Source organism: Felis catus, chromosome B3, assembly GCF_018350175.1.
Source record: "Felis catus isolate Fca126 chromosome B3, F.catus_Fca126_mat1.0, whole genome shotgun sequence".
Taxonomy (NCBI): Eukaryota; Metazoa; Chordata; class Mammalia; order Carnivora; family Felidae; genus Felis; species Felis catus.
In genome coordinates, this window is record NC_058373.1 from 146,273,498 (window position 1) to 146,293,738 (window position 20,241).

The following is a 20,241-nucleotide window of genomic DNA, read 5'->3' on the forward strand; positions in this document are numbered from 1 at the left end:
GCTAAGCTGCTCAGTCTGTGCTGAGTGGTTATGGCCCCCGGCAGGACGGCGCGGGCTCAGCATGGACGCCTTGCGGGCCTGTCCGCGGGCTCCGGGCTCCATCCCCAGCGCCCCGTCCAGGGACACCGGGCTCCGTCCCCAGCGCTGAGCGTTCCGGACTGTGCCCTGAAGCCACAGCCGTCACCCCAGAGCCTGGGCACATACCCTTCCCACGGGCTTGGTGCCCCCAGACAGCCCTAGAGGAAAACACGTCCCTGAAAAGGGGAAGGTGGCATTATTTCGTTAGGAAGGCACCTGAGACTGGCATGTATTTTCGCATTTTTATTTCCAAGTGTATCTTTTCGATGGCTCTCACCACAAAGAACCACCACGGACAGAAACGAGAGCACAATGTGACACGACGGCCCGGCACAGCCCGGGGGACCCGGGGTGCCCAGGCCCCCACGCTGGGCGCACAGCCCGCGGGCTCCTGTTTGAGGCGTGAGCTGCAGGTGTGTGTGAAGTGCCCGAAGGACAGGTAGTGGGTCAGCGTGCGGTAGGTGTCGTTGGCCTTGTTACGGATAGGGAAACCGAGGCAGCAACGTGACCTGGCCTAGACGAGCCCGGATGTGACCCGACGCTGTGCGTCTTCAGGGAGCCCACTTTCGGGCCCCGTGGCAGACCGGGTCCCATGCTCCACCCACACTCCATCCGCACCTGGTGGAGGGGCTGGAGGCCTGGGGCCGTCACCTGCTCACTCCTGAGCCCCCCCCCCCCGTTGCAAGCCCTCGGCGGCCTCTCCCCTGGCATTGAGGCCGGGAAGCCTTGACGTGAAGGAATGAAGCCCAGCCGTTCTCCGGGCCCCTTTAGCTGAGCGTCTGACCCTTTAGCTGAGTGTCCACCAGCACTCTCGACCTGGGCCACCTTACAGGAGGCCCGTCGGCTGCCCTGCTGAAGTCAGAGCAGTTGGTGCCCCAGCCCACGGCTCCCCCGAGGAGTCCCCGGCAGCCCGCGACCTCACACCTGCGTGGCACAGAGCCGGCCCGGCCGAGGGCCCTCCGGCCTGGGCTCCTGCCCCCTCGTCGGCCTTGGCTGTCCCACAGCGAGCTGGCCCTGCGGGAAGGGCATCCTGAGACGGAGCACAGAGATCCCCTGCCGTACTATCCGGTCATCCAAGCACTGCTTGCAGAAAAGCACGGGAAATAAAGTCATCACTGCGCGTGACCGGCACCGTGCAGGGCCGCACCGGGCAGGCACGCGGCCCCTGCCCACAGTCCTGCTGTTTGCTAGTGGCCGGGTGAGCCGGCCGGGATGTGTGTGGACGAAGAGGCCGGCCTGCCAGCCGCGCGCTGCCTGGGCGAGCCGCCTCCTGTGTCGGCCCGGTGGGGGAGGAGCCTGGGGGGACGGGACCCTGATGGGCCGACGGAGAGCGTGGCTCCAGGAACGAGAGATCCTGGCAGGTTTCCCAGAGGGGGGCTTCTCGGCCAGCGCTGCGGGCACTCATTGGCAAGCTCAGCGGACGGGGAAGCCACGCCACCGCTCCTGGGCTCCCACGCGGGCTCAACAGGACTCTTCGCCCAGCCTCTCCAAGGTGCACGGTGAGCCCCACGCACGCGGCTGTGGCTCCGGGGACTCGACGATCCTGGGGATCGTGTGGCCGTTAGTGAGCGTCGTGGGCAGGGGCGCCTCCTCTGAGTCCTTGGAACACGTGAGCTTGACAACATCTGTCCTCGTGGAGCACTTCCTCCATTCCCTGTGGATCCTGGACACCTCTTGCCACGAGTGGCCCGTGGCCAGCACGTAGATGATGGGGTCGGCCACGCCGTTGGCCGTGGACAGGCACAGGAACACCGCGGAGGTCGTGTACAGGTTGGCTTCGAAGGCGCACATGGAGCCCGGGTCTCCCCTGTAGTAGGAAAAGGCGGCGGCCTTGACGAGGAGCGCCAGGTGGTAGGGCGCGAAGCAGACCAGGAAGATGACCACCACCGCGATGGCCAGGCGCTTCGCCTTGGCCTTCTGGGCGGCGCTCAGGCCCGTGCTCAGCTTGATGCTCCTGAAGATCCGCTGGTTGGTGAACGCGATGACGGAGAGAGGGACGGCGAACCCCACGGCGAAGCGGGAGTAGCAGTAGCTGGCGACCCTGGTGTTGGTGGGCAGCGTCTCGAAGCAGGTGTCCCTGTCTTCCATCTCAAACACCGGGTAGTGGATGAGGCCGACGACGAGGAAGACGGACGCCGAGATGAGGAAGGCGGTCCTCTGGTGGCGGCGGCCTCGGGTCTCCAGGGCATACACCACCGCCGCGAAGCGGTCGCAGGAGACGCAGCACAGGAAGAGGATGCTGACGTACAGGTTGCAGAAGAAGATGTAGGCCGTCACCTTGCAGGCCCACGGGCCCAGGGTCCAGCGGTGCTGGTTCTGGATGTAGACGACCCAGAGGGGCAGGGTGCCGATGTAGAGCAGCTCGCACAGCGCCAGGCAGAACAGGTAGACCGCCAGCACGTTGCCCTGCCGCGCCTGCAGCAGCGTCAGCCACGCCGTCAGGCAGTTGGCCGGGAAGCCCAGCAGGCACACGAGGCTGTACGCCACCACCAGGACCGCTCTGCTGTCCTCGAAGGACACGTTACAGGGGCCCGTGCCGGGAAACGGGGTCGCCGAGACAGGGCCGCTCGCTAGGGTGTCGTTCCCTGTGGGACAGAGACAAGCGTGAGGACGGGAGCGCCTGGGAACCAAGAGAACATACGACTCGTGCTCGCTCCAGACCAGAGGCACCAGGCGTTTAAGGGTTCTCCAAATGCCTGTCAGATTTTTGGGCTCCAGCCTGGCGGCGTCACAGCCCGTGGGCTGTGCGACGCCGAGTCCTTGTAACTCACGGAGGTCATTTCTCAAAGGGTTGCTTGTGTGCCGGAAAACGAGTGTATTCTTTTTTTTTTTTAGTGTTTATTTTTATTTTTATTTATTTATTTTTTTCAACATTTATTTATTTTTGGGACAGAGAGAGACAGAGCATGAACGGGGGAGGGGCAGAGAGAGAGGGAGACACAGAATCGGAAACAGGCTCCAGGCTCTGAGCCATCAGCCCAGAGCCTGACGCGGGGCTCGAACTCACGGACCGCGAGATCGTGACCTGGCTGAAGTCGGACGCTTAACCGACTGCGCCACCCAGGCGCCCCTTTAGTGTTTATTTTTGAGACAGAGAGAGACAGAATGTGAGCAGGGCAGGGGCAGAGAGAGAGGGAGACACAGAATCCGAAGCAGCTCCAGGCTCCGAGCCGTCAGCACAGCCCGACGCTGGACTTGAACTCACCAACTGCTAGATCATGACCCGGGCAAAGTCGGGCGCTTAACCAACTGAGACACCTAGGCACCCCCAGAGTGTATTCTTTAATTGTTGAGTGAGCGTTCTTCTGTGCACATTTTCAATAGTCGGGGTGCCCCCCCCCCGCCCTTCTCTGGCAGCTTTCATGCTTTGACCCCCACCCCTGACCCCGGCTCGTACACAGCACCGTCTTGCCTGCTTCAACCGTCAGTTATGGAGAAAAGTGATTAACCCCCCCTGTCGTGATGGGGGATTTGTGTACTTCTTGTAGTTCTCTCAAGGTTTGCTTTATGTGTTTTAAGCCGTTGTTAATTGGTGCGTGTGAGTTAAAAACGGTTCTGATTTCCTGATGAATCGACCTCTGTACTATTATGTCATGGTCTCTTCATCTCTGGGGTCGGCGGAGTAACGCCCCCGCCCCCCAAAGACGTGCACATCCCGATCCCAGAACCTGTGAGTCTAGCAGCTTGATTGGCTCACATGCAACTCTGGTTCCGTGGCAGAAGGAGTTGCAAATGGAATTGGGTTTGTGAATTGCCTGGCACTAGGAAAAGAGGGAGGCTGCCGTAGATTGCCGGGGCAGGCTCGGTGCTGTCACAGGGTCCCGGAATGTGGGCACGTGGGGGCCACTGGCCCTTCTGAAGAGGGAGGAAGGGGCTGCCAGCCCAGGGATGCGGGCAGCTTCTGGGAGCCGGACACGCAGGGAAACGGCTTCTCCCTGAGTCTCCAGGAGGAACGCGGCTGTGACACCCTGATTTTAGCCCATTTCTCCCCTCTCATCCCCTGAACAATGAAGATGGGCATTTATAAGCCTCTATGTTTGTAGTCATTTGTAACACAACCACAGGAAGGCAGTGTAATTTCTAATAATGCTTTTAATACTAAGTCTTTGTTTAGTACTTAATATAAAAAGAGCGGCTCTCTCTCGAGGAGTAGCCATTGGTATTTTTTTCCCCACCTTCTACTTCCAGACTGCATCCTTATGGTTTGGATGTGACGCTTCCGACTGGAGTTAGAAATCTGACGCTCGCTGCCTCTCAGTTACCGATTGCAATCTGTTTATACTCTTGACATCACTGATATGGTTTTGTTGCTTTTCTCCACCTTACTTTGTGCTCCTTTGTCTGCTTTTCTGTTTGCTTTTATTCCCCTTTTGTCTTTTGTTATGGGTTGAACTGTGCCCCCCCCCCTGCAAAAAGACCTGGGGGACCCCTGACCCCAGCACCTTAGAACATGACCATATTTGGGGCCGGTCTTTGCAGAGGCGGCCGGGTTCAGATGAGGCCATTTGGGTGGGCCCTAATCCCTGGGGACCGTGTTCTTGTTACGTGGGCACATTCGCACACAGGGACGCGGGTGGGGAAGACGGTGTGGGGACACAGGGAGACGGCAGCCCTCCACCAGCCAAGGAGAGCGGCTAGGACAGACTCTCCCTTCCCGCCAAGCGAGCCAACACATCGTCTGGATTTGTTTACTTCTTAAATTCTGTTTCCCGCCTCTACTCATTTGGAAGTTATTATCAAGTCTATTTTTAGGTTTTCAGAGATTACCCTGGAAACGAAATGTGTGCCTCCGTGTGTCCGGAGCTGGTCAGAGTCTGCACCCTCCTGAGCGTGTGGCCCGGGAGCCCCGAGCGCTATCTCTCTGGGCCCGACTGGCCGACGCACCGCTCCCCCCAGGGTTCCAGTCATGTGGGGGCTCGCGCGTTTCTAGCTTCGCACGTTGGCCTTGTCGTCCGCCCTGTGCGACGAGCCACGCGGCGGCCGGGCTCCTGCCGGCTCACCTGCCTCCTCTGGGCCACCTTCCTGAGACCCCTCGTCCTGCCTCAGGACATCCTCTGCCAAGGACAGGACCTTGCTGGTAGGAGCCCCCGCGGGTCTACCCGAGACGCCCTCTTCACCCAGGGGTCCCCCGCGGCTTTGGCACGTGGACGCCCTGTGCTCCATCCTTTGGCCTCCAAAGCGGGGAGCAGTCACCCGTCGGTCTGGCTGTCCTGTCTTCGGACCTGTGGAATCCGAGAGTGTGTCGATCCCACCAGTGTGCAGGGACCCCGGGTTTCGCCCTCGGGGCTCTGCTCGGCTGTGTCGGACACACGAGTCTCATCCCGCTGTGGGGCCTCCTCCACCTCGGCCCCCGTGACCCGTGCCATCCAAGGAGCCTGCTGGTGTCCAGCTATAGGGTAGGAGTCCCTTCATCGGTGTCTAACTCGTCCAAGTGATACAGCCTTCATTCCTGGAAACTCCATCTGGCTCCTTTCCAAGTCTGTCCGGATGGCCTCTGGCTCAGTCCGTGCCCTGCGTGCCCCTGACGCGCCCCAGGTGCCCCTGTCGCACCCATGAGGCCGTCCCAGCAGCTGGCACCGAGGGCTGAGGGCTCTAACCCCGCGGCACTAGCCGTCTGGCCCCTGCCCGTGCGCCACAGCCCGGCTCCCTTGAAAGTGGGCGGCGGTTCTGAGCCCACATTTGCTGGGCACTACCTGCGGGCATCGCCTGAGTGGAAGGGGCATCGCCTCCCGTCACCAGTCGCCTGGGACCCCCCATCCGAGCTCTGGCGGCCAGCGGGCAGGGATCCTCGGATTCACTCCAGCCCTCACTGCCCAGGGCTGTCCTTTGGGGTCCCGTATGCAGGTGACCCCTTTCAAGCCCCACATCCACTCCCGCACCAGAGCCACGGCTCACCCGCTGTCCCTGCCCATTAGGAAACGGACAGCAGTGAGTCAGGGCGTAAACGTAGAACGGCCTCTGTGCCGTCTTAGGCCTGTGAATGTCCCTGTGCTGATTCTCACTGAGATTCAGTAACAGGGGACAGTCACCATCATGTGGCATCACACGAAGCCGAGGGCCAGAGACGCTCAGGGCTCTGGAGTTCTGGGGACCCCAATGCCCCGGGACGGAAGGGACCGCGTCGGTGCACAGCCTCGGACACCCACCCGGCCCAGGGCCGCTGACCACCTTCCCCACCCCTGCTCAGGGCTTGCCTTCCCCTCGAGAGTTCAGACAAGCTTTCACGGGGCTCGGCCGATGTGTGACCCAGCTCTGAGGTGTTTCGTAGCAGGAACGCGTTGAGGCTGGCCGACGGGCCACCGCATGGGAAGTGGGAGCCCCAGGGGGTGCCCCTAGTGTCCCTTCACCTACAACTGGGAAGACGCCCGGACACGGGGGCCCCTGCAGCACCTGCTTGTGACAGAGGCCCCTGGAGGAAGGCGTGACCTGACGGCCACCTTTGAGTCACCACCCCGTCCAACAGCAAGAAGCCAGTGAGGAGAACGGCCCTGAGCCCCGGCTCAAGCTGCCAGAGCCCGAGGTGGGTCCTCACTGCCCTCCCTCACCGGTGCTCCTGAGGGGCAGGCGATGTGGCGGGCGGACGAGTCACAAGGACAAAGCGTGCCCTCAGGCGTGAGCCCCCAGCTGTAAGCGGCAGGGACACTGCAGACGCACGCACTGTCTGGGGACCCGCCGTGGGGAAGGAATCTGCCGCGTCCCGGGCACCTCCCTCTCCTGCCCAGCCTGCTCTCCTGGGCCCCCTCTGACCGCCCGACCTGCGCCCGGGGCCACCCTGGACCCCATCCTCCCTCCCCTGCCTCCTCTGGGACCTGTCACAGAAACGAACGTCTGTGTCCTTCCTGGTGACACACCCTTACCAGAGCCTTTGCCCCTGGCCCCTGCCTTTCAGTTCCTCAGGAGACGCCGGGGACGCTTGCAACACTGCCACACTGTCCCCGTTAAACCGGAAGTTAAACCCGAAGTCCCCTCGGCTCCCGCAGCGCCCGCGCCCCGTTCTGCTCAGTCCCTGGGAGTCGACCCCCCCAGGCCCCCGCAGGAGTGGGGTCACACAGGATTTGTGTTTCTATGTCTGGCTTCCCTCACTCGGCTCCAGGTCCTCAAGGCCCGTCCCTGCCGCCACCAGTGTCCGAACGTCCTTCGGCGCTAAGGCTGGGCCGCGTGCGTTCACGCAGTCCTCCGTCGATGGAGGCCCGGGTCGTTTCCACTCCCCCTCCCCTTTCGGACGCATGCTGCCGAGAACTCGGGCGTGCAAACGTCACTTCGACACCCGGCTTTCACTTCTTTCGGGTAAATACCCGTAGTGGGATTGCTCATCACACGGCAGTTCTGTTTTCGACTTTGTGAGGAACCGCTGGGCTGTTTCCCGTAGCGGCCGCGCCAGCTTAACGTTCCCACCGACGGTGCGCGGGGACCCGGTCTCTCCGCGTCCTCGCCAACACTTTGGTGTTTTGTTTTGTGAGGGTCGCCGTCCTAATGGTCCTAATGGGTGTGAGGTGGCTTCCCCGCCCCCTCCCCGGGACAGGCACAGCCATCCCCATTTACCGGCGAGGGTCCGAGGCACGGGGGCCTGGGAGCTGTCGGGCCCACTTGTCAATTGCCCCCGCTCCCCCGCAGGCGCACACGAGGGCCCCGACCCCCTGGGAAAAGGGCGGGAGACAGGTGACAGGTGACAGCTCCGGGGCTCGGCACTTGGCCAGAGATGGGCATGATAGGAGACCCCGGTCCCTCGCGGTCCTGTTCCTGGTGTTTCCCAGAGCCTCGAGAGCAAAGAAACAGACGCTTGCCTGTGTCTTGATGGAGACCCTACACCTTTATTGTTTCGGAGACGGTTTTTTTTTAGACAAGGCTATTTTTCACGCTAAGTTCTGAAGTAATTACCCCCATGTTGAGGTGACGTGCATTCTAGAAAAATTCTTGCAGTCCCTCCTAAGTGGTTAAAGTCGACGGAGACGCGAAGGGGGCTCACCTGGCATACTTGAGTTGCTCCGATCTCAGAGAGGCTCTAACACGCACTCCGGTTGCTAGTACATGTCATGTGTCTTCTGGATCCTACTGAGCAGTTTGCTCCAAGAGTTCAAAGTGACCTGGACAAAGAGTGGGACGGAATGGCTTTAGGAAAATCAGATTAGATCAGAAATTAAGTCATTCAACAGATGACTCAACCCTTAGCGAGCATTTGTTATGTGTCAAGTCTTGTATTTTGATATATAGGTATAATTATATATGATATATATGGTATATATATCATATATAGGATATATATAGATATATGATATATATGATACATATATGATATATAGATATATCTATATATGATACATAGATATGTTTGGATATATATAGATATAACAGCAGATCCTCAATATACAAAGAACATCTACAAATCAATAAATATGGGAAGTTTTGGGGCACCTGGGTGGCTCAGTCGGTTGAGCGTCTGACTTCGGCTGAGGTCATGATCTCACAGCTCGTGAGTTCGAGCCCTGCATCAGGCTCTGTGCTGACGGCTTGGAGCCTGGAGCCTGCTTCAGGTTCTGTGCCTCCCTCTCTCTCTGGCCCAACCCACTCGCATTCTGTCTCTGTCTCTCTCAAAAGTAAACAAACATCAAAAAAAAAATTAAAAATGAATGAATATAAGAAGGTTCGGAGTCCATGAGCAGATACTTTGCAAAAGACGTAATAAACAGCTCCTAAAAACCCAAAAAGTGCTCGACTCTACTTATAATCAAAGAAATGCGAACATCAACGTCAGAAGGGCAGTCTTTTCTTGCCTATCAGGCTGACAAAAACAAAGGACTCTAATTCTCAGTGTTGGCGAAAGCGTGAGGAAGCGGGTGTCTTTACTGCGTTGATGAGAGCGTAAACCGGCTTGAATGTTTCAGGCCCGATTGTGCAGCATGCTTCCAAAAGTCTGGGACGCACTTAACTTTTGATCATGTAAAATCCTTTCTAGGAATTTCCCCTGGCGAAACGATGACCCAAAATGTGAAGTGCGTGTGACTTGCAGGCATGTCACGGCACCTCCCCCCTACGGAAAGGACCAGGACCCCCAGGAGAGCGCCCACCATGCCTGTAGGGCCCTGGCAGGTGGGGGACAGCATCCACGGCACCCTATCTCGATACTTCCTTCCCTAACCAGAGGCGCCCTTATCCGCCAGAGAGGGTCTGGGAGAAGGCGGGCGCTCTAAACCCACGCTCCCACAGTGTGCAGGGCACGCCCGGAGCCCCAAGGGGCCGTGGGCTCCTGCTGTGCTCCGTGAGGCAGGCCCATGGGCCTCTCTGTCCTGCAGGGGCAGAGGCTGGGCCCAGAGGGGCTGCTGTGCTGGCCCCAGTCCCGTCCGAAGCTGCCTGAGCAGGGGAGGTGCACCCTAAGAGCGCAGGAGATTACCCGCCCGGCCCCCCTTGGCGTGTTTCCAGCAGTCAGAGGTCACAGGAAGCCAGGGGTTGCCTGAAGCTACAGAAAGTAGTTCCTGGAAGTCTACAAGGTGAGTCTAGAAAGTTGTTTCCCAAGTGACGTTGACCTTCTGAGCCCACGTTCCCAGACACGCTGGCAGGCGTGGGCCCGCAGGGCTGCCGCTGGGCCTTGCCCATCCCGCCCCCGGGTCTCGGGTCAGCCCCCTGCAAGTTGGGAAGGCCCGACAAGGGGGGCGGCCCCCGGGAGTTCCCTGACAGGTCTGTGGCCTGTTCTAGAAGGCCCTGCCCCCGCAGGAGATGGTCTAAGGCGCTCCCGGCTGTGACCTGGCAGGGCCCGCGTGGCGCCACCCCCCAGCACGGAGCCCCGGCCGGCCAGGGGTGAGGGGGTGGGCCCGACTAAGGGGGGCCCCCAAACGAGGAGCTGTGGGGACGCCAGGCCACCAGGAAGCCGTCAGGACGTCCTGCAGCCCCGGGAGCGTGGGTGCCAGCAGCCTTAGCCCGGGGCCCGAGTTCCTCCGTCACGACGGTGAGCTGCCTGCAGCAGGGGCTCCGGGCCCGGCCGCCCTCACGCCAACTCTCGAGTATTCTGGAAGTTGCGAGGCTGAGCCCGTCCCCGGGGGCCGCACTGCCCGGTCTCCCCCGCGCACACAGGAGCGGGGAGGGGCGGGGTCTCTCGCAGCCGCTTCTGCAAACGCCGGAGGAAGTGGTGCCCGAGCAAACAGCGCGCTCCTCTGAGCTGAGGCCTGCGGGGGCCGCGTGGAGAGCAGACGGTGCGGGGCGAGGGGGGTCCTGGGGCAGCGTGCTCACGCGGCCCGCGGGGGCCCGGTGATCGTGTCCAGGTCCGGGCCACCTCCCTGACCGTCCGGCACCGGCAGTGCGGCCCGCCCCCCGCCAGCGCTCTGGCGGCCCGCCTTCTCCCCCACAGCCTCTCGTGCTCCCTGGCTCCGGATCTCAGCCCACGGGCGTCCCAGAGCCTCCCTGGACCTGGTGACCCCGTTTTCCGTCGTCCCCCGCCCGCCACCCTTACTGCCACTGCTTTCTCCCCCCGCCCCTGAAGGCGAGCAAGCCCCGGAGCCGGCCAGCGCCTTGCTCCCGCCCAACCTCGGCGGGTCCCTGCATCATCCCGGTGGCCGGGACACGGGGCAGCCCACGCCTGCGTGGGGGTTGGGGGCGCTGGCCGCAGCACCCGGCACGGCCAGGGTGGCAGTGGCCGTGCCCTCTCGGCGTCCCCACCCCACCCGCCGCAGAGCACCCTGGCCGTCCCGCGGGGCTGGATGTTAGGTGGGGGGGGGGGGGGGCCAAGAGCGGCGGGGGTGGCTCCCCGTGTCCCTCCACAGCAGCTCATGGTCACGTACGGTGGCCAGTTCTTTCCGAGAGCCACCGCGTGTGCGGGTGGCCGTGGGGACCCACAGAGGCGGGTGTCAGCTGTGGGGCAGGCGGAGAGACAGGTCTCGTGGGACGGCCCGCTGCAGGTGCCAGGCCTCACCCAGCTGGCTGCTCCCAGCCCGGGGACGCAGGGAAGGGACAAGCCTGCCATGCCTGGAATGCCAGCCTGGGCCTGGTGGCCTGGGGTGGGAGGGTCTCTGTCCTCGGTCTATTCTCTCGGGGAGCTACGACAGCCACACAGCCCCGGGCATGACCCTGCGCCTCCACATCCCCAGGGGCCCACAGGCCCCACCTCCCCCCAGCCTGACCGGGGCTCCGGTGACAGCTGGCTCCAGTCCCCTCGCGGCTCCTTCTGGTCCCCCGGCTCCGCTCCCAGCGAGCGCCCTCACCGGTCGCTGTTCACACACAACCCGCTGAACGAGCGCATCTCCCACCACGTGCTGCACCGGCAGCCCGTCCCCCCAGCTTCTCAAATATATTCCTCAGCTCTGACGACAGACAGGACTTTCAAACAGACCCCAAGGCACAGCCACGGGACACACACCGTCTTCACCCCACCCTGACTGTCGCCCCTGTCCCGACACGTTGCTGAAAGCCCCGGGGATCGTCTGTGGTTTCTGGGGCCGTTTCACGAACACTGCTGGACATTTCGGGTTCTTCCACGTTCCCCACATTCTCACACCCAGCCCTGACTTCGTTTCTGCGTCCCAGCCGGGAGTTTCTGCGCCCCCGGCCCTCATGGCACACAGACCACGTGTGTTTCCCACGCCCGGTGGCCAGGCCACTACTCTTCCCCTTTTGATAGACTCTTTTTGAGTAGGCTTTACAGCCCAGCGTGGGGCTCGAACTCACGACCCCGAGATCAGGGGTCACGTACTCGGCTGACTGAGCCGGCCAGGCTCCCCCTCCTCGCATAGATTTTAAGTGCAAGTCTTAAAAATTCATTTGCGAGGGCGCGCAGCTGGCTCAGCGAGTAGAGCACAGGTCTCCCGACCTTGGGGTTCGAGTGTCCTTAAAAATAATTGTCTTAATTCATTTCATGTCTTTGGCAACAAGCTTGATGCCCCCCCCAGCCCATCCGTCTGTATTGTTGTGTCCCCCTCCACCCCAGGTGGCTGCCTCCCCCCTCCTCCTGGCAGGTCCCCTGAAACCATCCTGTCACCTTCCTGGGCACACACGCACCTGGGAGACTGTGGGGTCTCACTCCCCGTCCCGGCTCTCGGCAGATATGGAACACCCCGCTGGCCTTGGCCCCACACCGGACGGCATCCTGAGGGGCCCCAGGACCAGGCCCTGCGGCCAGGCTCACTGTCGCCCCAGCAGAGACCCCGCTGTCCCGCCTGTCCTCCTCATGCCCACGTGGCCCCAGCAGGCCTGGAGGCCAGGGAGCCAGGCGCTTTGTATATCACCCACCAAACACCCTGAGAATCAGCCGCAGTCCCACAGCGGCCAGGAAGTGCCACTCCCCGCCCCGGAGAGGAACCTGCCTCTGAGCTCCGACTCACGGGCCCCCTGGAGCAGCGACCACCGCGAGAACTCGGAAGAGGCCGAGCGAAGGACCCCAGGTTAAGACCCTCGACCAAGCCCCCACCTTTGTGCCAACAAATCACCCCAGCCCCCCACCTGTCCGGGCGCCCCCCCTGCCGACCGCTCCCCAGCACATGGAGCCCACGACTTACTCAGGGAGGCAGACCTCATGCTCAGCTGTGAACTTTCAGGAAGTAGCAGGGGTCCAGAGATCGCTCTCAAACTCTCCTAACCGCAAACGGGCGGGCCCAGGATGGCCGGCGGGGTTGGGGCGTCCGTTATCCTCCTAGCGCCTTGAACTCTCCTGGAGGCAGATGCAGGGAAGCAGCCCAGACCTACTTCTCCTTGTGGCTCGCGGCGGTGACAACCTCAGACACAGGTCACACGCTCCGCCTTTGCTCAGGACCTTCCCAGCTGGCTCGGCCCACAGGCAGGAGCAGCTGGAGCGACCGCTGGTGCGCGGCCGACCCAGACACACGGCTCCCGCCCTGGCCCCCGGTGCGCCCTCCCCTGGCGGTGGTTCACGGGGTGACCTCCCTCCTCACTTCCCTTGCCCGGGGCGGGGCTCCCACTGGAGGGAAGGGGCCTGCGCACCCTGTCCTCGGCTCTGAGTCTGGCCCCAGAGCTCATCCCGGCTGGGCGCATCGGACTCCGCCGGTGGGATTCTCTGTGAGGGGCCACACGGGTTACCTGGGACACAGCGTCCTGCACCGAGGCGCCGCCCCGCCCTGGCGGGCCCAGCTGCCGGTCTCCCGTCCGGCTTACAGGACCCCAGGCTGAAGCACCCGCAATCCAAACCCCCACCCCACTTTCCTCGGGAAACGCTAGGGGGCTGCAGGTGATCCGCTGCCTTCCCCCACTGCCAAGGCCTGACCCGGTCCTGACTCTGTCAGTCCAGGGGGCGCAGGGATGGGCCCCCTGCACTTCTCGGGTGGCCGTGCCCAGCCCTGCAGCAGGGACAGTACGTGGGGGCGGATCTAAGGCAGCCGCACCCCCAGGCGTGTTCGGGGCCGGGAGGGCCCCTGTGAGGGGTGTCCCCCAGGCCGCCCTTTCTCTAAGGGACTCTCGGGACTCAGCCTGCCACCCTGCAGGCTCTCACAGCTCTGGGCGGGAGTCCGCTCGGGCCCGGCCCGAACAGCGATTCGGCATGAGTGGCTGCCGAGTATCTAGAACGCTGGGCCTGGAGTCCGCACAGGTCTGGGCGCAGGGCGCACCTCAGTCTCCCGGAAACACCCGCCTGGGGCCTGTCCACTGCCCGCGAGCACCACACGCCTCCCGGGTCTCCGCCCCCAGCGGGTGGGGCCGCGGCTCGGGGTGGCCTGGGAGGTCCGGCCTCAGCAGGGCCACAGCCCCCACCCGGCCAGGTGTGCCGGGGATGGCGGGGTCCGGGCCGGGCCTCCACGGAGGGGTCCGTGTCTTCCGGGGCTCCCCTGCGGCCCCGCTGATGGGTCCAGGTCTGACACAGCTCCAACCTGCACCACCATCGGCTCTGTGCCCTGGTGGCCGGGTCAGGGACGGCGGCCGGTTCAAGTTAGGTCCGCTGAGCCCTCCACCCCCACCGCTGGTAGGGCCTCTTCCGGGGCACGGACTCCGGCCCAGCGAAGGGCGTGCGTGTGTGGGACGAAGGTCTCAGCGGAGGACGGGGCTGCCGAGAGGCAGGGGTGAGCTCACCTGGCCGAGGGGCCGGGGGCCTATTCCCGAGGGCCGATTGCCTTCCAGGTGGGGGGAAGGGGGCCGTAGCCACCTGACAGTGCCCCCGGGGGTCACTGGCTCCTGACTCCTGCTGGGAAGGTCCCCCACGGAACCCGGAAGGACTCTGCACGCATCACATCGGGGCCACCTCGTTCACACTGTCTCACCAGAAGCGGAAGTCATTCACCATTTCGAGTAGGTCCTATTGTCTCAGATTGAATCTCAGAAGGTAGGGAAGGTGGGCAGGACGACTCTCTCCCACCTGATCCGGCTCTCGGGGTGTCTGCCCAGGGCGGTCGGCACCCCCAGCCGAGGGACTCAAGGGTGTCTATTCTCCTCCCGGGTCCTAAAGTCTTTATAACGAAAAGGAGGCAGGGTGACGAGCCCTCGAGGAACCACCACCTGGATTCAACAGATGTGAAGACCTCGGACGGGCTTCGTCTAGAAGCGTCCAAGCGACTGAGTGGAACGCAGGCCCCCGACTCAGCCCCCGGGACACTGGCGCGTCCACCTCCGCCCCCCCCCCCCCCAGGGCACGCGGCCACCCCGCCTCTCACCTGCGCTCTGTGCCTCCCCGGTTGCCCCCACGTGGTCTGACAGCGGGTCCCTCGAGCCAGGGTCTGAGCGAGGGTGGAGCACCCCCGCCCGTGTCTGCTGGGCCCCTCCCCACCCCCACTGCCCATAGGGTCGATGGTTTAAAGTGACCCGGCCGGTTGGATCTGCTCGCTTGGGTCCTTCTGGTGTCATTTAACGTGTTCTTCTGTCACCTGTTTCCCAAACTAGGAAGGGGGGTTCTCCCGCCTGGTTTGGGGCAGTTTGGCGTTTCTGGTGGCCGCACCTCTGGAGAGCCTGTGGTAACACAAGAGGCTCACCGCCTCCCCTCCCCTCCTCACCGCCTCCCCTCCCCTCCTCACCGCCTCCCCTCCCCTCCTCACCGCCTCCCCTCCCCTCCTCACCGCCTTCCCTCCCCTCCTCACCGCCTCCCCTCCCCTCCTCACTCACCCTGGGAGCCTTAGCGTCACTCGGAGTCCCGCCAAGGCAACATTTCACCTGCTTCGCTAAGTGCCGATTTTGCACTTCCGTGACGCTTCCACGCGTATCCGCTGGCCGGCGTGTGTGGGAGGCACCGTCACCCAGCATGTTCCTCTGGCGAAGCTCTCCAGAGGTGGCTGAGCACTCATAGTCTCTCTCTCTCTCTCATCAAGGACTCATCGGTCTGTTCGAATGTGGGAAATCATAGGTATCACAAAACCTACAGTTCCGACCGCTTCTCCGTGTATGCCTCAGTGGCATTAAGTACGTCCACACTGGCCACTGCCACCACCGCCTCCAGGACATGTCCAAGGTCCCAGGCTGAAGCCCTGTCCCCGTGAAACACAAACAGCCCTTCCCCGGCCGGCATCACTCTGCTGTCCGTGTCCGCGAGGCTGGCCAGTCTGGGGACCTTCTATTTGTGGCTCAGACAGGCTTTGTCCCCCTGTGACGGGTGTGTGTCACTCGGCGTAGCGTCCTCAGGGCTCACCCGTGCCGGAGCAGGTGTCGGGACGCCCAGCGTGCGGGTGGACCGCACCCCGCGTGTCCATTCCCGTGTCGAAAAACGCTGGGCTGCTGTCGACGGCTGGCTGCCGGGGCCTGGGGGACCAGGCTCACGGGTCTCCGGATCTCCAGCGTGTCTCTGTGAGGCACGGTCATCGTTCTGAAAGATGCCAAACTTGCCCCAAATCTGAGCAGTTGCCCACGCTGCCTCTGTGGGGTTGATCGTACGGTTTGTCTCCCTAGACCTGCCCTCGAGGTGCACTTTCTCCGTCGGTTGCCCACGCCACGTGCCTGGCACAAACCCTCCCTTGTCGTGGGCGTCGGTCTGTCCGCGGACGCCTGGTCCTGTTTGCTGGGATGCTCTGTTTCTGCTGCTCCGAATGGTCCTTCCAGCCTCCCTGACTCCTCGCGTCTCCCCACCCTCCTGTGGCTCTGCCGCCTTCGGCCGTCGTGATGGAGGAGGGGAAGGCAGGGGGCTGCGGGGGCTCCCTCCTAAAAGGACAGGAGTTCCTCCAGACGCGGCTCTGAAGAGAGTGGCCCTGAGAGGGAGGAGGCGGGGGAGCAACGGGGCTTCCGAGAGGGGCCATCTCAAGAGCTCAGTGATTTGGAAGCCCTCGTTGCCACCGGGCCACACGCTGAGTGTGAACCATAAACCCTCCTTCAGCCCAGGACAGGCTGCCCCCACCCCCACGGATAAACACGCTCAACACACAGGGGTCTTCTCTCTCGGAGCTGACACGGAAGCGTCCACAGCCTTGGGAAGCTGGTGCCTGATCTCGTGGTCAAAGGTGGCTGCTTGAGCTCCGGCCTTCACAGCTGTATTTCACGCATCAGGAAGGAGGACAGTGGAGGATGGTGGAGCCCCCAGCCTGTAAGGAGGCGTCCCAGACTTCCGGCCCAGTCCTTCCAGCCCTGCATCCTGGGGAATGCGGTGCTGTGGCCACGCCTGGCTGCAGGGGAGACTGGAAGGCGTGATCTCTGCTGTGTCTGCCGATGCCTAAGAGAGAGGGGGACAGATGCTGCCTCGGGCACACTCGGTCACCAGCTTCTCTTTGACCCGGCAGGGTCGGGGGGTGTGCACTCGGCAGGCCCTGGGATGAAAGTGGACCAGAAGGGGTCGAGCTGGGAAAAGCACGGAGGAGCCTAGGGACCAGACGAGCTGGGGAGAGGGGCGTCCGGGGGAGGCCCCCGGGGCGTGATGGACAAGGGGAGGCCCCCGCGACCCCTCCGCGGTCCAGCCTCCGGAAGCAGGATGGGCGTGGCTCCTGGCCTCTGTGCGCACCGACAGAGGTCCGCCCTTCCGGGGGAAGGTCGTGATGCCGAATAGCCTCGTTGGGCAGCCCGGAGTCTCCGAGGGCCACCAGCTATTCAGCAGGAAGTATCAAGTGTCACTTCGGGTGATGTTTTGGGGGTGCACACAGTGTCGCCTCTACCTGCTGGGGACGCAGAGGATCCCGGAGCCCTGCAGAGGGGGTCACAGCCACACCGGACCCTGCTCTTGTGACCAGCCGTCGGCCCTGTCTGTCCGCCTGTCTCTTCAGTCCGCGAGCCCCACGGGCCGCAGGTCGGCACCCCATCCACTTTGGTGCCCCCGAACCCACCGTGCCCTGAGCGTCCTCCCCGTCAGTGGGAACCAGTCTCAAAAGATTACGCGTGGGTGCAGCCTCCTGACGTCAGAGCTGCTGCCGGGTGGGCGGAGGAGGACGCCCACCCTCGGATTATGGGGCGTTTGGGGCACCACAAAGGGTCCCTTGCGCCCAAGAAAACCTGTTCCGGGGGGTCGCGGACCAAGTGGCAAACAGAGCAATAAGCGTCAGAAGAAAGCAGAGGTCTTCACGTCCTGGGTGCTGTCGGGGGCGGGGCACGGCAGGACCGTGGGCCTTCGCTGCAGGACGGCCACCCGCTTGGCGGGACAGAGGCGACCGGGGCACCCGCGAGCTGCGCGTGAAGGTGCAGAACCAGGCCGTTCGGGGAGGACTGTGCCGGAGGGCGCCGCGCGGCCCCGGGACACAAACGGACCTAAGAATCCCCCCAACGCACCAGGAGGCCCCCGCCTGCTGTCCCTCCCCTGGCCACTTCAGGAAGCGCTGTCCAGGCAGCCAGGTGGTGAGGCTCACGGAGCACCGTGCGTCAGCGTCCACCTTCTTTTCTGGCTCGTTCCTCCAGTCCCCACACTGCCGAGGTCGGCCCCAGACGGGAGACAAAAACCTGGTCCTTCCCACCGGATTCCTCCTGCCTCTGGAGACCCCCGGCCACCATCTCCCCCTTGCAGCACGACCAGGCCAGGGCCTCCCCGGTGGTCCCCAGGCAGGACAATGTCTCACCCAAGGGGACATTCTTGGTTTCACAACTGGGGCGGGACGCTCCTAACGTCTGGGGCTGGGGGGCCACGGGTGACGCTACACGTCCCCTAATGCACACAACACCCCTCCCCCACCACAAAGAATTACCTGGCCCCAAACGTTGGCAGTGATGGTGCTTCCAGAGAGCCTGCCGGCCTGTGGGACCAGGGGAGGGCTGGGAACCGCTCTGCCCCCGTCCCCATGTGGAGAGCGGGCCGGGCACACAGGCCGCCTGCTGCAGAGAGGAGGCCCCTGGCCCTCAGCGCCGCCCCCCGCAGAACCACCCACCCTCTCCCCCCCCGCCCCCAGCCAGGGCGGCTTGCCTGGGAGCCTGGATGAGACCCTGTCCCCAGCCCCCCCCTCCCCCACCTTCCTGCCTTCCCCCCACCCCCCCCCCCGGCCCGTGGCATCTGGGACCCAGAGCCTTCCTCCAGCCTGCACCCTCTGCAATACAGAGAAAGGCAGAAGTGCCCTCGGACGGGGAATGCCAGGGGTGGGGTGGGGTGGGGGCTGCGGCTAGCCACCCCCCCCCCCGCCCCTGCAGCTGGCTGACACCTCCTAGAGAGCAGCCCCTGCAAACACACTGCTGACATCTGACACTACAACTCACACAGGAAGCAATTTGGTTTCCTCTGCAGGGCCTCTAGCCAGCCTCAGGTCTCAGCAGTCTGGTAACGCCCAGCTTGGAGGGGGTGGGATGGCGGGGAGGGGGCCCAGGATGCCAGGCCGGGGTGCTTACAGAGCCCCTGCCCTGTGCACCACCCTGCGCAGCTTCTGGAGACCAGGCGGGTCCTCCGGGAGCCCACAGACCGCGGAGGGGGCCCCCTCACGTCAGCGGGCGCCAGAGAGAGGCCGCTGTGGCCACCCCAGGAGTGCGACCAGAAGCATTGCAGAAGGACTTGGGGCCCGGAAGGGCGTCGGGGCAGAGGGACAGGGACAGTGAGGCTGGGAGGGGTGAATGCAGGGCCTGGGCCTGCAGGGTCTCCCGGGGGGGGGGGTGGTGGCGAGTAGATCCTTTCTGTGAGGGGCCGAGCGCTCCGTCACATGCTGCCCTGCCTCGTCAGGGTGAGGGCAGAGCCAGAGGGCGGCGTCCAGGCCTGCGGCCCCAGCACCAGGAGACAGAAGAGCAGGGGCGAGGACCCACTGGATACGGGCAGGAGGCGAGGCGGAGGCAGGAGCTGGGCATTGCCCAGGGGACGGCTAGGCGGGGGGGAGCGAAGGGCTGCCCAGAGGAGACCCGGGGCCTCAGGGCACTACAGGTCAGCTGCCTGTGGTGAGGTGGGGCCAGGCAGGAGGGCGGGGGTGCAGGGGTGCGGCTGGCCCACTGCAGAGGTTATGCTGGGGGGGCGGGGGGAAGGCGTGAAGCTCTGACGGGCTCCCCGGGGGCAGCAGGGGCCACTTCTCCCCCTCATAGAAAATCCAGGCCAGAGGCAGGCGCCGTGTCCACTTCCTGCCCCTCACCTGCCGCCCAGTGGGGAGGGGGACGAGGCCTCGGTCAAGCCTTCCACCCCAGCCCCGCCAGCACCCACCCGGAGACCAGGCCTTGCTCACCTTCACACGCATGCGTGGCTGCACATGTGTGCACACACAAACACACCACACACCCACCTGCACACCATCACGTGTGCAGGAACCGGCTCCTCGGGGGTCAGACGGGGGGGGGTGTGAGGGGTCACCTGCGAAGCCCTCAGCAGCCCCCTGGGGAGGGGGACGTCTGGAGCCCCTGAGCCCAGAAGCAGGGCTGGGGGCTGTGAGCTGGGAGGCTGGCCTCCAGCCTCACCTGTCTGCTCCCGGGCCTGCCCCCCCCCCCCGTCAATTTTCTCCGCCACTGGGGGTCCCTCGAGACTCCACGGGCATTTCCCAGTCCGTGAACTTGGGACATACTCACGTCTTCCGTAATTTCTTTCCGCTGTGCAAATCTGTGGTCTCCTTGGATACCTTAACTCCAAGTATTTCACTCTTTTTGATGTTATCGAAGAGGAAATTGATTTTGCAACTTCCCTTCCGGGAGTTCGCCACGAGGGCCGGAAACGCAGCGGGACCCCCGCGCCGCCTTTGTGTCGGGCTCCTTCCCGGCCGCGCTTGTTGGAACAGGCCTCTCGTGACACCTGGAGGGTTTGCTACACGCGGGACCCCGTCATCGGCAAACAGTCTTCCTTCCTCCTGCCAGGTTGGATGCCTTTCGGGTCGGTTCGCTGGGACGCCCACGCGGCTTGTATCTTCACGGAGAGCCCCCTCGTCCTGCTTTCCCTGTGTGACCCCCGCT

General features: G+C 63.5%; 1 protein-coding gene across 4 annotated transcripts; it reads right to left on the reverse strand.

Annotated features, from left to right (window-relative positions):
• Positions 1 to 306: 306 nt before the first annotated feature.
• GPR132 (G protein-coupled receptor 132) lies at positions 307 to 18,911 on the reverse strand. Of its 4 annotated transcripts, none has more exons than XM_045060637.1 (6): positions 18,586 to 18,911; positions 18,084 to 18,210; positions 15,100 to 16,630; positions 12,558 to 12,709; positions 8,045 to 8,162; positions 307 to 2,663 (listed from the first exon to the last, which is right to left on the reverse strand). In XM_045060637.1, the coding sequence occupies exons 5-6, from the start codon at positions 8,049 to 8,051 to the stop codon at positions 1,540 to 1,542; spliced, it is 1,131 nt and encodes a 376-aa protein (XP_044916572.1). In that variant the 5' UTR covers positions 8,052 to 8,162; positions 12,558 to 12,709; positions 15,100 to 16,630; positions 18,084 to 18,210; positions 18,586 to 18,911; the 3' UTR covers positions 307 to 1,539. The 4 variants fall into 4 exon arrangements, with proteins under 4 accessions (XP_044916572.1, XP_044916574.1, XP_023111899.2 ...); XM_045060639.1 differs by having other exon boundaries at positions 15,100 to 15,313; positions 15,620 to 18,210; XM_023256131.2 differs by lacking the exons at positions 15,100 to 16,630; positions 18,084 to 18,210; positions 18,586 to 18,911 and having other exon boundaries at positions 12,558 to 14,613.
• Positions 18,912 to 20,241: the final 1,330 nt, after the last annotated feature.